The sequence below is a fragment of the Ruditapes philippinarum genome, unplaced genomic scaffold (assembly GCF_026571515.1).
Source record: "Ruditapes philippinarum isolate M1 unplaced genomic scaffold, ASM2657151v2 ctg1465_1_1_1_1, whole genome shotgun sequence".
Lineage (NCBI taxonomy): Eukaryota > Metazoa > Mollusca > Bivalvia > Venerida > Veneridae > Ruditapes > Ruditapes philippinarum.
The window spans coordinates 134,261-152,292 of record NW_026852415.1 but is presented as its reverse complement, the minus strand read 5'-3'; the positions used below and the strand labels follow the sequence as shown (position 1 = coordinate 152,292).

Genomic DNA, 18,032 nt, shown 5'->3' with positions numbered 1-18,032 from the left:
ATATATAAATGTAGGAAAACAATCTGGAAAAGGGGTGAAACTACAGTACTGTAGAGGATATCTACAAAAATTATATTGATCATAATTATTGGATCAATATTGGTCACATAGAACAGAACGGTTTGATTAGCCTGTAAATGGATGGTGAAGAGCTGTACAGTGAAAGTTGTCGTTCACACTTTACTCCTGCACGGGATCTCCTAGATCTCCGTTGAGGTAAATATAATCCTATAGATAAATATTTAGACGGATCGAGCGTCTTTTCCGGTAGAATACGTAAACGAAATTTTATCCTTATTGGACCGAGAGGTTGCGACTTGTAAACGTTCACGTGCAATCGAGATATTTTGTCTATTTCTCAATTACATTTGAAGGTATTGATTTTAAACAAGTAAACTTTATCACAATATATGTGTAAAAATGAAGCTATTTCTGTTGATCAATGATATTTGGATCTGGTGATAGTTAAATGTCATATTTAAGTGTACTAATTTCGGATAACACTTCAATTCGGTCAGAGCAAGGTAGCCTGGAACCCCGTTGTATCGATCTATTTACCCATAAATCACAACTGCAGTTAAAAAATTTAAATTTCCCTGAATCTTTATTTTGTATCATTTATTTTGATTCTTTTGTCATAAATATTACATGGCAAACATCACTGATATAAAGTTTAAGCTTTGGAATATTTGGTTATTTACAGACATGTCAAACAGGTTGAAGAATTAGGTCACGCCATTATATCGATGCATTGTGAGAATTGCTCAGTTAATCAAAGTTTTGGAAGTCTGACCCATCTTTATGCTAGATTTTTCAGTCAATTAGAGTCAAAGATGTCTGTTTTAAAATGTCAGCATAAATTTAGGAACTTTCAACAGACAGTAAATGTGTTTTTAATAAGAACACACTATTTATAAGTCTATTTTTTATCTACAAAGTCTGACGGTACTGGAAACATGTTTTTGACCATTTTTACGGCACAAAACAAATGCGAAAGATTTTCGTGACACTGTTGTAAATGTTAGCAATCAGTAGCTAGTGCATTTTCAAAAAAATCTCAAGATTTGTAAATAGATCGATACAATGAATAGCACGATACAATGGGGTTCCACTATATAGCCATTTGTTCTGGCAATAGGCATTCAAATCTTTTGAAGCCCCTATTTGTAACATTCTATTATTTAAACTGATGAGACATTAAAGTTTTGAATTAAACCTGTTATGAAACTAGCCAGAATAAGACATGTTTATTCTTCGTTTTAATTTGCAAATAAGCATTACCAATAATAATGAGGTCTAGGATTGCATGATATTTATGGACATTTATGTACCATCCATAGTTTTAAAGATTTTTTTATATGTTAATGTGCAGACATTTTTTATGATAATACGGGAAGCCAAAGCCCGGGGCCCCTTTGACTTTCCCGGCTATAACCTACACATATATATTTAAAAGAAAATGAAATAGAAACAATTAAAAAAATATATATAGAATTCTATACCTATCAATGAAATAGGTCGAGTGTTCCAAGTGAAATGGAAGTGGTGCATGAAATGACAAATGACACATTTAGAACAGAAAAATGAAAGAAACTTTTTTAAAGACTTCCCCTTCATAGGCTTTCATATTAGTAGAAGTTGTATTTGATGACTACTTTAAACAAAAATATCAAAGTCATCATACATAGATGAAATTTACCTCATTATCTTTGTTAATATAAACTCTCGAGACATCTTAAGCTGCAAATTTTAGTATTACACGGAAAACTGCAAATTTCACATTGAACATCTGTAAATTTTTGGATTGAAAATTCTTTGAATTTGCAGACTATCCAATATCCATAGATTTATTATTTACCAAGTGTCTAGAAATGTCATGACATTCAGATTCTAGACCTGATTAAGTCATGTACATTATAAACATTATTCTATCAAACAGTTATTTCAACATTGTTCCAGACAATTTAAAGCAACTCATGTAAAATAACAAGTATCAATAAAACTGCATATTTTAATGTGAAATATTAATCACACTGATAGTCCAAATAATTAGACATGAAAAAAGATATTTAACTTTAAATTTATCATTGTGACATTTTATATTATCAAGGCTTTTTAGGATCATTGTTTGTCCCTTTTCTGTTGTCCATCCATATTTAGTTCATTAACACTCTAGTGGTCACATTTTAACCTCATGTTTGTTCAAGTTATATGAGTTCAAACATGGGTCATCTCTGATCATCTTAAGTTTTTGTGTGCAAGTTAGTATCTCCAAAACTACTAAAGTGGGTTGAAACTTTACACTGTTGAGACTATAGTCACTTTCCACAGCCCATTACTCTAACATGGATTTTGACAGAATTATGGCTCTTTTTGAACTTCGTCAAACATTATCAAGGCTCTTGATTTACAAGCATTGAGAATAGTCAAGCAATCTGCCCTACCTACAGCTTTGTTAAAAAATATAATTGTATATTATATGTTCTTTTATTGTAATTTGGATTTGGTTTGCTGTATAAATGTACTTTGATATACATTTCAGGTTAACAATGGCGAAGGCTAGAGAAGCAAAGAAGAAAAGGATAAGGGATGGGGTAAATAAAGGTGGCCACAGTATGAATCCAGACAGGCCAAAAACGGGCGATAAAAACATGAGAGACAAGGCAACAATTAAACGCCTAAAGATGTACAAGAACTTCAAAGCAAAGCGAGACAAGATTGGGAAAATTTTAACACCAGCTCCATACCAGTCTTGGCTGATGTCTGGAACAGTGGCAAGGGTAGAACCAAACAGGAAATGGTTTGGTAACACTAGAGTTATCTCCCAGAATGCCCTTCAGACATTTCAGGATGAGATGACAAAAGTGAAGAAAGATCCGTATAAAGTTGTCATGCGACAGACCAAACTGCCTATCTCGCTACTAAATGAAACAGCCAAAACAGCAAGAGTACATGTTCTTGATACAGAAACCTTTGAATCAACATTTGGGAAAAAGAAGACTAGAAAAAGACCAAATCTTAAAGTGTCTGATATGGAGGCATTGGTTGCACAAGCTAAAGAAGCTTGTGACACATACAAGTCAGAACAAGATAGAGACCTTGCTAGAGATGAACCTGACTTTAAAGATGAGTGTACAGAGATGGTATTTAAAGCTGGGCAGTCCAAGAGAGTCTGGAATGAACTTCACAAAGTAATTGATTCGTCCGACATTCTCATTAATGTCCTTGATGCTAGGGACCCTCAAGGTACTCGCTGTTACCAGGTAGAAGAATTTCTGAAGAAAGAAAAGCCGCATAAGCACATCATATTTGTACTTAACAAGGTTGACTTGGTTCCTGTTTGGGTGACACAGAAGTGGGTGGCCATCTTATCATCAGCACATCCAACTTTAGCTTTTCATGCTAGTATGATGAACCCTTTCGGTAAAGGTGCTCTAATCAACTTACTCAGGCAGTTTTCCAAGCTGCACACAGACAAAAGGCAAATTACAGTAGGATTTGTAGGGTATCCAAATGTCGGAAAGAGTTCAGTTATAAATACCTTAAGAGCTAAGAAAGTCTGTAAGGTGGCCCCTATAGCTGGTGAGACAAAGGTGTGGCAATACATTACATTGATGAAGAGGATATATCTAGTAGATTGCCCAGGTGTGGTTTACCCTACTGCATCAACACCAACAGAATGTGTTCTTAAAGGAGTTGTTCGAGTTGAGAACATTAAAACTCCAGAAGATTACATAGAAGCAATGCTGGCAAGAGTAAAGAAAGAATACATACAGAAGACATATGGCATATCAAGCTGGACTGACCATGAAGATTTCTTGACCAAGTTTGCTAAAAGGTCAGGAAAACTGCTGAAAGGTGGTGATGCCGACTTGAGCACATCTGCTAAGATGATTTTAAATGATTTCCAGAGAGGTTGTATTCCATATTTTGTACGACCACCAGGATCAGAAAATGAAGATAATACAAACACAGAGGAGGAAAAGATTGGAGAAGAAGTTGCAAATAAAAATGAAGGTGACGATAATGTTGCTGTCAAAGCTAAAAAAGTTCCAACAGTTCATCAAGATTATAAAAGAATCAGAGTCGAGCCAAAGTTTACTGGTGATGATGTGAGGCGTGTACATTTTGATGATTGTCAGAATGATTCAGATGTTGAGTTAGATGATCATGAAAATGATGAAGATGATGATGAGGAAGCCAATGAGGGAAGTGATGATAATGAATTGCATGATGGAGAAGATAAATGTGATGAGAAAGTAAGTTCAGACAATGATGAAGTAGAAACAGAGGTAAAGGAAGAAGTGACAGTGAATAAAAAAGGGAAGAAAAGTTTAAAGAAATTGAAAAAAGAATTAAAGAACGTTAGAATCAATAAAAAGAATGGACAAAAGTCAGTTCAGGGAAGTAAAATTGTTAAGAAAGGTAACTTGAAAAAAGATTTAAATGTGAAGAAAAAGAAATCTAAAGTGAATGAAGTAGTAATAGAAAATAATGAGGTGCTGGTAGTAGATGTTGATGACGCTGATCGTCCAGAAAGTTTTACTGCTATTGTAGGTAGTGAAGTCAAAGCAGTAGATACTGAGGTTACAGGTAAAAGCCCTATAGAGAAATATATGAAGCAAGGAAAACTTCCATTGACTGTATTTTCTGTAAAGGACACAAAAGACGTTACATGTGTCGAGATAGAGCCACCAGCAAAAGCCGGAAGCAGTGGTACAGCAAAGGGTGGTAGGCAAACTAAGGGAGAGAAGCAGGTGATACAAAGTAAAAAAGGAAAGAAGAAAAGGCACATTGAGGAAGAAGAGCCTGTAGAGCCTAAGTTAAGCAGTAAGAAGAGAAGAAGAATGGAAAGAGAAATGAAAGAAAAGAAAATTGGGGTGCACTTTTATACTTCTGCTAATGTGAAAAACAGAAGTTCAAGAAAATAGGGCATTAAATCAAACTTTTTTTTTCAAGTTAACAACCACTGTAATTTTGTGAAAAGTTTTAATATGAAAATTTGAGTATGTATTCAAATTTTATTAGTGAAATATTACCAGTAATTGAAGTAAAAGAAAAAAGAATTAGGATGCACTTATGTCAAAAGCAGGAGCTCTAAAATATTATCATTGAATATTAAATTGAATCAATTTAGTGACCTTACATTGTTTTTAATGAAGTTTTAACATGAATAAATAGTAAAAATCTCTAAATAAGATGTAATAATAACCAATTATATTGCACTTAAGTTGTTATAATGATATTTAAAGATATTATTAAAGAATAAAGATTGTTTGAAAATTCAGTAGTTACTTAGTTTAAAACCTATGCAGTAAGCTTTTTATCACTTAAATTACTCATAGTTGTTTGGAAAAGTGATGTTTATTCAAGGTTAAGAATACAATGTCTTTGATAGTGTCCTACAGTTAATGAATCCTGTCAAATGTAAGGTCATGCCAGTTAATCTCGGTTTGCAATGGTCACATGCAGAATCTGTTGCCACCAGCAGGCTACGGGTTAAGGAAAATCTATTTTATAGATAAAAGAGTGAAGAAAGAAAAAGTATTAAATTTTTAATAATTTAACCATTTAGTTTAAAGAAAAAGGCCAAAATTATAAATTATTTGTTGAAGTGAAAATAACAAAAACGAGAAAGTACTGTACAAAAGTAAATGCTAATGCCAAACATGGGGAGAGTTCAACAGTTGCCAATCTGCTTTGTTTAGCCAAGCTAAAGCAAGGTTTTAAGAGGTTTATAATGTCCCCGCCTTTTCGAAGAATAAAAGGTGATATAAAAACAGGGTCTGTGCGTCTGTCAAATTTTCATGTCCGTTCCATAGCTATGTCATTTATTAAAGGAATTTGAAATAACTTGGCACAAATATTTGTTATAATAAGACAATGTGTCGTGCGCAACAACCTGAACCCTACCTCCAAGGTCACACAGTGATTAAAGGTCAACATTGAGGGTATATCTTGTCAGGTCCGTAACTTTCTTATCCATGAAGAGATTTTAAAAATACGTGGCAAGAATGTTCAGAATAATGAAACAATGTGTCATGCGCAACAACAAGTTAACTACCTCCAAGGTCAAGGTCTTAGTTGGAAGGTATATTTTGTGTCCGGTCCATAACTTCTTCATAGATCAAGCCTTGCTTTGGGTATATGTTAAATCTGGTCCTTAACTTTCTCTAGTTGGCACAGATTTCCACATCAATAGTTACCATGTGTCATGTACAACACCCAGATGCCTACCTCCAAGCTCAAGGTCACACTTTGAGGTTAAAGCTTGATGTGGTCTGTTTTGGGGTATGTGGCAAAGTCGGGGCCCAAGCAAATAAAATGTCATTTGTGAATCACCCACATAACTTATCGATGAAAAAGTTATGGACAGGACACAAAATATACCCTATAACTTTCTCATTAACAGACAATACCCAGTATTGATATTGTTCGTCTTGAAAAGGTAATAACAACTATACAAATGTATTTCTGTTGATCAGGATTTTGCACTAAAAGTCCATATCCATTCCTCAATCTTTTGAAATAGATATCTTTTTCAAGTAAAACTTCCCTAAGGTGGGAGACGTTGGTAACTCTGTTAAAGTAACAAATTTCTTTCTTTTTGGTTTGGTTTAATATTATACCAACATTGAAGAGGTCAAATGGTGACTTTCAGAAATACCTCCATTGCCCTGCCATGCATTAAGACAGATGTGAGCAGGTGCCTGAGTAGAACCACCAACATTCTATAAGCTTCCTCACATGAAAGAATCCAATGTCCCTGGTGTCATTTGAACCTACTGCAGTCGTGGACAAGTGGTTTGAAGTCAACGACCTTTAACCACTTGACAATGAACATCCCTCTTGTTTTTTTCTGAATAACAGTTTCATAATGAGAGATAATTGGACTGAATACATATACAAATATGAAAACAAATGTCCCTTGCTGCATCCAATGGTGGTACCACATAATGAAATTGGTTTTTTTAGCCATTTTATTGTGGTCAAAAGTTTTTTATCTTGGATTTTTAATCTACATGTACTAGGAAGAGGCTGAAAGAGCATCCGTTACATTTTATACCTGGAATCACAGTTTAAAGGTCAAGGTCACATTTAGATTGGTGTCTTACTCATAATCATTCCTTTCAAAAATAAATAGCATCAGGAGTTCACAAGACATGAGCAAGAGCAAAGTCGTAAGATCAAGTTAATGTTATAAAATAATGTATATACTGGTTAAAAGGAATGGGTGCATTTTCTATGTTCAAAAACATCGCCCATTTGTTTCACACATACATTAGTGGGTGCATTGTTGCAATCCTCGTCAACCTTTTCTACCAAACTGGTGGAGGGCAGGGGAGCCTTTCACTTACATACTTACATTATTGTAACTCCTGTTTCAAGTCACTTTTTTGCATAAGCAGATTTTCGTATTTATTAGTGTTTTACTGAACTTTCTTAACAAAGCATTTGTGTAAGTTTGAACGTGAACTCAGTTATTGATGGCGTAAATTTCAGGTGTTGTACGCAAATCTCGGTCACCATTTTGTTTTGTAGGTAGTTTTTATTTCACCAGCTATTAAATTATTTGCTTTAATAAACCACCCCTTTTTAATTTAACATGGAAATATTTCTTTGGCCACAAGGAATTTTTACATTGAAAACAAAGCATAAAATAGTATTCTATATTTTATTAGAAAGATTATAAATGCAGAAAAATGCTACGCAGTCAAAATTTCATTCACGATCTCTTAAGAAATTCAACAAAACAACATTTTGGGTTCTCTCCCTTAGGTGGTGATATTATTTTCAAACTGGAGAGACATTTTGTACATTATTATACAAACTTTTAACACTGCACATTTATTCTTATGAAATTATTATTATTGACTGTGAAAAAGGTCTTAAAATCTTAATAGAAAAAAACAACATGCAGTGCAAAATAAAAAGAATCTTAAAAACTGTGTGTCTGTGATAGATGTAAAATTATGTATATTGTATCAAAACAACAAACTCTTATTACATATTAGATACAATATAATGATGGTATTCCAACTGAAGTACATGTATATATGAGACAAAATATTAACCCATAGTATTTTCATATTTGAACTGGGCTGTATTGAATTTAATGTCCCACAAAAAAATGATGGTATTTAAATTGAAAAATATATCCGACAAAGTATAAACTTAAAGGGACTCCACTGAGGTTTTTAGACATTACACACTGGAAATATTTTTTTCTGAGACTTTTGAAGCATTTGATTAAGTGTGAACCAATAACTTGTGTGCAAATTCTGAGATCATTCCATCACCCTGTTTTTCCAGAATAACTATTTTTATTTCGCAAAATGATTAAAAAAAAAAATTGAAAATCGTTTCAACACTGCTCAAATCAGACAACACTTTTTGCTCAAATCAGGCTAGAAATGGTACTTACAATCAATTTTCAATTTAATTCTAAACATATTTCTTTCTTATCCTTCTCAGATATATCCATGGTTAGCGTTTCACTTGATCTATGTAAAAATTATTGTTTTTTTTTTAAATGTTTTTAAGCTTTTGACCTCAGTGGAGCTCCTTTTTAAAGTGTTTTGATATTTGAACGTAAATGTATTAGATTTGATGACACACCAACACTTTTAAGGGCCATATGGAGACTTGCCACTTAAATAACTGAGGATGACCTGGGATGCCACTCTCTTATTAGGCACTGGCAGGCACCAATTTATTATCAACTGTCCCCTTTAAGCTATCTAGATAGCATGTATCCAATCTGAATAGCATCTCTCTTCTCTGAAGACCACGTAGAGAACTTAGCAGGCTTTAAATCCATAGTGAGTGGTGAGGGGTCAATAATTTGAAATCTGTTTCATAAACCACTCAGCCATGAAGATTAACTACGCATGTTTTACAATAATTGTATCCAGTATGTTTCTAAATGAATAATGAAAGCCATCCCATGTATGATGATTATATGAATGAATGTTACAGGCAATAAGTGCTGCGAGATTAAATATAGCAAGACTACCATCATATAAAAGATCAAGTTTCTGTTTGAAAGAAAAAGGTACTGAAAATCTATTCAACAGACCAAATATTAAGAAGACTTAACTTTTTGCATTATTTCTGGCATCGGCACTGGAATAGAACCACCGACTTCCCATATATGTTTAGCATGAGCAGTAAGAAGGAATGTAAAATAAGACAAGATACATACAAAGAATATTCTACAGAATTTTTTTTAGCTAGCATTTGGTAAAAATCGAAACCCCGTCTTATACATGGGTTCGACTTATACACAATTACAGAAAATTGAAGTTGTTGCTGAAAAACACAAAATTCTTGGAACTTTAGAAAATATCAGAATGTGTACATATCATGATGTATCTTAATGAATAATGTTAATAACAAAGTTTATTAAAAATATAATTTTATCTACAATAACAGATATGGTACAGAAAAGCTGTAGTCTTTTTTATGATCAAAAGACCCAAAGTCCAAACAAAATGTACATCATAGGAGTAACTGGAGGGAAAAAATGTTTACAACGGGTTTAATAAACATACCATAAATAATTTCAATAAATTATTTTTTAACCATTTTTTTTCTTTCAAATATGTATGCTACAACATATATTATGTATACATGTATATAACTTAAAAAAACAACCTTTTATATGTAAAGCAATGGATAACTTTAAAAAACATAAAAAAAATGTTTAACGTCTCAATATATGAAACTTGCATTATATATTAGGCACTAACAATCAAGCTTCAAGCAAGTATACATGTTCATTATGAGTGCAAAAACTGAACAAGAACAATTTGTGAATAAACAGTTCGTAAAAGGAACAAAAAAGCCAATCGTTGGCTATATACCAGTTCTATACAACTATATTGTTGATTTTTTTTTTTGCTTTAATTGTTTAAAATTATCAGTCTTGTTCCATACCATGCAAAAGTTGTTGTTTTTTTTAATCATTTGGCCAAATTACCAATAGTAATACCATTTTTGACCAAATTACCAATAATAATACCATTTTTGGCAACATCATACCATTTTATAACTCTGGCAAAATTATAAATTGAAATAACTTTAATTTGACTACATTAATTTAACTCTTTAATTCATTTATCAAAATTACTACTTGAAATACCATTTTTCTTTAGCTATTTAACAAACTTACCATTTGCAATGCCATTTAGAAAGATTACCATTTGCAATATCATTTGCGATTGGTAAGAAACCTACAAAACAACAAGTAAATAGCTTACAATTAATGCATAAAATATCTAAATTAGTCAGAACTGTCACAATGTGACATCAGTACACAAATTCTTGCTACAGTGTACATCAAAAAGGAATTATCTAATATGCTTTAAAAGCATAAAAAAACACTAAACAATTCTAGAATAAGACTCGCACAACATTAAGAATTTGTAAATTGTATAACCTAAAAATAATAATCTATAAGTGTTAGTTAAGAAACCAACAGCTTAGCTTTCATTTAAGACTTACAAAATAATGAATTGGGATTTTTTTAAACCCACTAACTTTTTTACAGTTTCATTTCCTTACAGTATAAATATTTATTCAATAGAATAGCTTAAAAATCTGTAAAAACAAATTCTAATATATAAGTTAAAAAAAATCACAACCATACATATCTACAAGCAAAAGATGTACTAATCAAGTTTCACTTATTTACATAAATCTAGCTAGTAAAAATAACAAAAAAACAAGTCATTTTTATTTTAGCAAAATTGAAATTTCAAGTCCATCTTAAATTGGACTTATCAATTAGTAAATAATGATAACCAACATTTAGACATTATATTTAACTTGAAAAAGATATATTTATTTTAAAGATGTTTACTTTCATTATGAAAACAATTATTGCTTGATGAACAATAAACCACTTGAAAACGTTACACATATTAACAGAAATAGTTTGTTTATGATTAGACACACATAAAAAAACTAATATAATAACTTTTCAAAACTTATAAAAATACTCTCAAAATAAGAAGGTAATTTTGCCTGAGATTAACTACATGAACAGAAGCACTAAAGAAGAAACAAAAGATAAATGCAGGAATATTACATAATCTGGAAAGCACTAAGTTTTGGAACTTTTAGACTCAAATTTATTTTTTATAAAACATGAAGATTTTTTGCTGCTTCGATCAAAGGAAAAACTTCAATACTAATTTAATGTGAAAAAAACATAGAGGATATTTGTTTCTTTGTGTGTAAGATGAAATTTTATTTTCATCGAGTGAGCTTTAAAAAACAGTATTCTAACGAGTGGCATATTGTGAAAAATACAGAACTATATTTTTGTTAAAGAGAGATAACATTTGAAAATTTTTCTTGAAATACAACAAAGAACAGGATTGTCAAAGTTTTCAAGATCACATTTTACAACAAGACAGATGTAACAGAAAATAAATTTGAAAAAAAAAAATTGTGCCCATAAGTCTCTGCACACTTACAGCATCAAAATGATAAAAGAAGACAAAAGATTAAAAAAATATTCAAAAATAATTTTCATACGAAAAACTAAACATAATTTCTCACTAATTTATTTGAGATTTATATGATCATCATACTATGCTATATATGCAGAGCACTAAATTTCTAAATAAAGGCCATAATTCTCAATTCTCAGCTATAAGTCGCACTTTTGATGCTCAAAATTTATAAACAAGGCAGGGGCAGCGTCTTATATGTAGGCTCTGCTTGAAAATCAGAAGCAAAATCATATTACTCAAGTTTATTGTGTTTCAAATTGTACCTAGAACTTTAAATATCACTGAGATTGCTGTAAACAATTATGCATTAAGTAGAATTGTTTTTTTTTATATAAGTTCAAAACTAAATATGGTGAAGAAACAAACCTATAAAGCTGTCCTATAAAACCCTGATTTTATTCTTCCCCATCTAAACTAGTTTCATAAGAAAATAGAATTTTAAGTTTTTGATAAAACCATACAAATGATTTATAATGTCACACACTTTGATCTATCTATAGTGAAATGATGTTAATTGATGACTTATCATCATAATATGACTTATAATGAATATTTTGGCAAACAGCATGAATGTATGCTTTCAATTTAAAACCATTTTGCACCCTAAAATAATAGCAGACATAGGCTTCTTTAAGCCTTCTGTTTTCGTATATTTTATTTTTTATCATCTATAAAAGACCTTTACTAATTGAATGGGATTATCATATTTTGTTTCTTAAATATGAGTGTTTCTTATACTAGATAGAATCTCCCTTTCTTCTTTATTATTTTGTGAGAAATTTAACAGTTACATGATTGTAATGGTGATTTATACATTAAATGAAATTCTCAATGAGATAATACAATGATAGATGAGAATTGCACTTATGTCCTGTTTTTACAACATTTTTTTTCTTCAAACAGGTAAAGGTAACAAACACGTACATATAATGTAAATATATTGGTAAGCTAAGCATTTAAAAAAATGTTCTTTTTTGTGTATCTATATCTTAAAATGATCATAAATATTATAATTATTATTACATCTCGTCTTCCGAAATGTAGGGCCCCTTAAACGATAAAATCATCGACTTCATCACAGCAGCTGCGGCAAGGGCTGCGTATGGCTGCCATTCTTGTTTCTGCATGCCGTCGCTGTAGTCGGCCATACCTCTGATAAACATGAAACTTTCTTTCACGCTTCCAACAACGCCAGCAAGAACCTGGTCGAATTCTGAGTCGAAGGAATTGACATTGTACCTTCCGGCGAAATCTAGACGCAGATCATCGGCCTTTGAAAATCTTTTGCCTGCTCCAAACACACCATAGTGTATTTTTGGGAAGCCTTCTCGCTCATCTATTCCCTCAGGGTGGTGTGGGTGCTGCATTTCTAGAACATTTCCTTCACCAATCATCATTGTTAACCTATTAAATAAAAGACACATGAAAATACAAAACTGTCCCTTCTGCATCTTGTGCAAGTAATAAATTTAATTTGACATGACAAGTTTTGTAATCACAAATGAACTTTTGACCTCTAAACACACTTTGTAACAAACTCTCATTATTTGATATAAATATATTTAAATCTGCAACATCGTTCATCAAAACAATCCCACATGGAAAATAACACTCAGTCACTACATGCTTCATAGTTATACTTAACATGGCTTAAATTTCATCACTATAATAACTACACAAGGCATGGAAGAGAAATGTTTTGATAGCCTGTAAGCTGACCAGTGACAAAAGACTATCCAGATTGTTGCAGGTCATACGAAAGAACAGACCGACATTAACCATGGTAAATGGCAATAATAGAAAACATGAAATGAAAGAACAAACTGACTAATTTAACTGCTAGTTATACTGTGAAATCATTTAAATATAATGTCATAAAATTTCGTGGTTTGAGGACAATAAGCAATTTGGATGGGGTCGTAAATTCATGGAATTCAGTTGCTAGGTAAAAAAAATTATGGGGTCTTAAATTTATGGATTCAACTTTCTGTAATAATAAAAAAATTTAACGGCATTTGTGTTACTTAATTGTTGACAGGTGCAAGAAAAGTTGATCTCTACCTGTCCAAATAACCCAAGATGCATTTTAATAGTTATTATTAAATTATTTCTAAAAGATAAATTTTTCATTTACCTATCAGTCTCCGGTGGTGGTCTATTGTAGTCTGCCTCCTGGGTGGCCAGAAGTTCGAGACCATTCCTGATGTATTTACGCCAAGGCTCAAACTTCCGGTGCAATCTCTGCTCTTTTATCCCTTCGAGAACTCCCTGTAGGAAGGCATCTTTAGGCTGGAATGCTTTAGTCTGGTATAATATGTTTCCATCCTTTTCTTGTAAAATTTGATCGCAGTAGTAATAGATATTGCCACCTTTAGAGCAATCGGATATCATTACATCTCCTAATCTCGGATGTTTGTAATAATCGGTAAAATGTGGAACAGCGCCGGCTACGCCAACAATAAAAACATGTTCTACAGCCTGGAATGTTCCTGGAAAAAATAGTTTAAAGCAACTGATTATTCAATAGTTAAAGAGTTATATCAAGTGAATCATAATAAGTTTAAGTAACAAAATTTGTTTCTAAAACACAAATGACAAAACACATGGTAATTTATTGATAATTATCCTCAAGGAATGCTGTGATAAATTCTAGAATATCCAATTAATAAGAGCTCTCCGTAGGATAGTGTGCTCGACTTTTATCAGTGCTTGACAGTAAAACAAGCCTGGATATAGAATATTTCAAGTTTTCCAAACAGGGCCACCATTCTATCAAAATCAATGTTCTTAAGAGCTATTGGTCTTGGACAGTGACCACCTTTTATGCCCTAAAATAAACGTAAGAAGTTTCAACCTATTCCCTTCAGTAGTTTTGCACATACCAACATAAACGCAAAAAACTTAATCGGAATGTTATTCCTCAATTTGTCAAGCTAAAAGTAACATACACATCATTATAATATTCCAAAATCAATGTGAAACCCCCTCCAATCAATATAACATTGACCCAAATGAAAGAATTATAAAAGTAATGTTTGGTGGTACATATTAAGAAAAATTTCATGAAATTTACATACAAGACATCAAATTATTTTGTCCTATAGAGGTTAGGTATTCCAGATGGTTACTCAAAAAAACTTTATGTTGTTGTTTACATTACCATGGACACAAAATATAAGTACATACCTAAAAGTCTTGTTGTAGTGTTTCCAGATGAAATTTGTGCAGATCTATCATGTCCTATCATAGGAAGTTTGGTAGATACACATTTATGTTCTCCGATATAACCTATTGTATATGCATTAGATTCACCTGAAATATATAACAGAAGGTCAACTCTGGAATGTACTTTTAAAAACCATTTTCCCCATTGCATTTTCTGTAATGAACTTGTATTATGTGTTTGATTTTGAATATTATATAGTGGATTATAAGAGTGGATGATGAGAATAATGGTTCTATTTTCTAAATATTAACATTGTACAATATAGTTTTCATTTTTTTTTTTGGTTTTTAAATTGATTATAACATGTTTCATTTATCAGTAGTCGGACATCCAAATAATGCCTTTACTGGCTAACATAACATTCATTTTTCCAATTTCTCTGTAAGTGACCAACTACTAATCACGCCTAATTTTTAATTAGGGGTGAAAGACAAATTGACCATTGACTCAATGTCGAGACTGGTCAAACAGCACCAAAAAGACATCAGAAATTTTGTTCCAACATTATGATTCAGTCTCAAAAAATAGAATTATCACTCTAGTCGACTAATGCAAGACTGTGTTTGTGTGTATAATACATTTATAATTTCTAGTTTCACATAAAGTTTTCCAAATGTATTTCCCTTTTCATCAATTTATCTTTAAAATAAATCAAAAGTAGAACTTAGAATATTAAGAGAAACCTACCTCCAGTTTTAAATTTAACATAAGTAGTTTTATTTTCCATCATAGCATCTACGGCAAGTTTTTCACAATAATTAGCTGTAATAATTGCTATGGTAGGCTGCTGATTGGCTGAAACTGTCATCATCTGCTTAACTTCCTGTACCTCTGTAAATATATAAACATACATGATATATAAGTAAAACTTGTATTAAAAGTAGGGATGGCAACGAGTAACCGGTTAACCGAGTACTCGATCGAACGTCCGAATATCGGTTAACAAAATTGATATTCGATTAATCGGAAAAAAATATTTAATTTCTACTTTTTTGCGATTTAGAAAGATAAGTTCAGAAATTCGGAAATGTACACGTATCTGTATAAATACTTGTTAAGTGCAATCAAAACATCCTTGCAGAGGTGTGAAAATGTTATCGTAAGTTTAACGAGGCGATCAGCAGTTCGACACGCGTATGGGATTAAACACAGTCCTGTGTCGTTTACGTCATTCGGCCTCTTATTATATTTAATCACCTTTAAATATTAGACAGTTTGTAGCCGAAACTTGTTAATTATAAAAACGTAAATATATACAGAATATTATGTTATAGCTTTGTATTTTGCTACGAGCAGCGGTGGAAAAATTGATATCTCACGAGACCGAAGGTCGAGCGAAATATCAATTTTCCAACATTTCGAGTAGAAAAATGCATGGGCTACAACATAAGTTTCCTTAGATTATAAATCTTTTCGTTTGAATTATAAATGATTTTCATTATACTACACTTCTATACGAAATTTCAGAAAATGAAATGTAGCTGTCAAGAAATAAATTTATGATTGATGGATGAATACGTAATTTTTGCAAAACCGGCCACGCCTTTTATAATTTTGGTTTCCGTTTCCAAATGCTACGTTTAAAGCCAAGATCGGAACCAACGTCAAAAATAGTACGGCACTTCCATATATGGTACAGTATTTGTCACTAACATAATACGGAATTTTCTATCCGTTGAAGCGTATTTGCGCTTCAAGTTCATCCTGTATTTGTAGGTATATAATAAATGCTGTCATTGACATTTCTTATGTTTATATTTATATATGTATATTTCTTGCAGTCCTATTTATAGTTACGAATTCTATGAAATAAAATAGAAAACGAAAGTAGCATGCAGACGGTGTTGATATTGTGTGATAAAACTTTAAAGATCATTGGAAATCATCCGAGTAACCGAGTACTCGATCGGAAAAATGACCGAGTACTCGAGTATTGATTTTGGTATTTGTTGCCATCCCTAATTAAAAGACCACCTAACAGACCAATGGTAACTTTAAACTTAAACTATCCCTCATATTATCTTCCTTGTTGTTAAAAGGGACTCCATAGTGGTTTTTGACATGTTGGGTCATAGATTTTCTATTAGTCAAGAATAAGCATTTTTATTGTGCAAAATGACCCCAAATGAGAAGCCCTGCAACATTTTTCACTCAAATTGTGAAAAAAAATGCACACAAAAAATCAATGTTCAATTTATTTCTATTGCTTTATTATCCTTTGAAAATTTTTCATTTTAAGTGCTTCACTATGTTAGAATTTTAAATTTTATTTGTATAGGCTTTTTATGCTTTTAAGCATTTTGACCTCAGTGGAGCTCCTTCAACACCAAACATGCAGAAAATTTACTCTTCTGTCAAGAAACATAACCCATATTCACTAAAACAATCAAAACACTGCCTCTATACAGCAGTACAATTCATCTGTTAATTGAGTACATACCTGTTTTGACATCAAGAACATGTCTAACGAACCCTCCACTGTCTAGTTGTCTGATCAGATCTTTTCTCCTTAATTCTTCAAGCTGTTCCATCACCACACTTTCCTCTGCATCAACTATCCTGTAATAAAGTGGTTTCAAACATTTACTTGGGATTAGTTAACCCATGACCTGCAGGAATTGAAGGTGATTGGCCTTTGCCATCAACTTAGAGTCATGTCTGCCTGCATGTCCATGCAATATGACTAGGTTTTGTGTTGTTGGTAGCTCAATTTTTGTAATTCAATACAGAAATCTCTTAAACTTTGAATGGACTATTTCAATTTCAAAGCATGGCAAATCTATTTCACTAATTCTTCAGGTCAAGGGATATGGACTACTATTCTGTATTATCATTCTGGATGTATTAAAATAGTGAGCTTTTTCTTAAAATTCTGTTTTTTTCCTCTAGGATTGCAGAGATTACATAGACACATCTAAGAGGTATGAAAACATTTTTCAAGTACCTGATAAGATCTTCAACTGACAAAATGTTGGGATAAGCTGATTCTAGTACATGTAGTAACTTCTCACGTACAATTTCTTCCCATGGCCTCAAGTCTTGCTTTGTGATACCTGAAAAAATAACATTTCAAATTTAAACACTATCTAACAATATACAAACTATAGAACCTGTCACATCATGGAAGAAACACTAGAAATTGTAGACAAGTCTATAACTCTGTCATCTGACTGGCTGACATTCAGCCTAAGAGGAATTTCAACCAATGACTGTATTGTATTCAAAGACTGGTTTCCTTACACAGTAAATTTATAATATTGTGACATGCAATGTAACTTTTAACA

The 18,032-nt window shown here is 32.1% G+C and overlaps 2 protein-coding genes across 3 annotated transcripts in view; one reads left to right on the top strand and one right to left on the bottom strand.

Annotated features, from left to right (window-relative positions):
* The first annotated feature begins 288 nt into the window (after positions 1–288).
* LOC132759754 (nucleolar GTP-binding protein 2-like) lies at positions 289–5,274 on the top strand. The gene is made up of 2 exons (XM_060751586.1): positions 289–374; positions 2,543–5,274. Exon 2 carries the CDS (start codon positions 2,550–2,552, stop codon positions 4,929–4,931), a length of 2,382 nt encoding a protein of 793 aa, XP_060607569.1. The 5' UTR covers positions 289–374; positions 2,543–2,549; the 3' UTR covers positions 4,932–5,274.
* A 2,387-nt stretch (positions 5,275–7,661) lies between these two features.
* LOC132759763 (uncharacterized) overlaps positions 7,662–18,032 on the bottom strand; it is a 33,174-nt gene continuing 22,803 nt past the window's right edge. For both annotated transcript variants that reach the window (XM_060751598.1, XM_060751608.1), the window contains 6 exons: positions 17,693–17,801; positions 17,189–17,307; positions 15,436–15,579; positions 14,709–14,834; positions 13,657–14,011; positions 7,662–12,926 (listed from right to left, as the gene is read on the bottom strand). In XM_060751598.1, coding sequence (XP_060607581.1) covers positions 12,542–12,926; positions 13,657–14,011; positions 14,709–14,834; positions 15,436–15,579; positions 17,189–17,307; positions 17,693–17,801 — 1,238 coding nt within the window. In that variant the 3' untranslated portion in view covers positions 7,662–12,541. The remainder of the gene's footprint in view (positions 12,927–13,656; positions 14,012–14,708; positions 14,835–15,435; positions 15,580–17,188; positions 17,308–17,692; positions 17,802–18,032) is intronic.

Bases quoted from the DNA above. Each gene is read 5' to 3' on its own strand.
- LOC132759754 (XM_060751586.1), top strand. From the start codon at position 2,550: ATGGCGAAGGCTAGAGAAGCAAAGAAGAAAAGGATAAGGGATGGGGTA.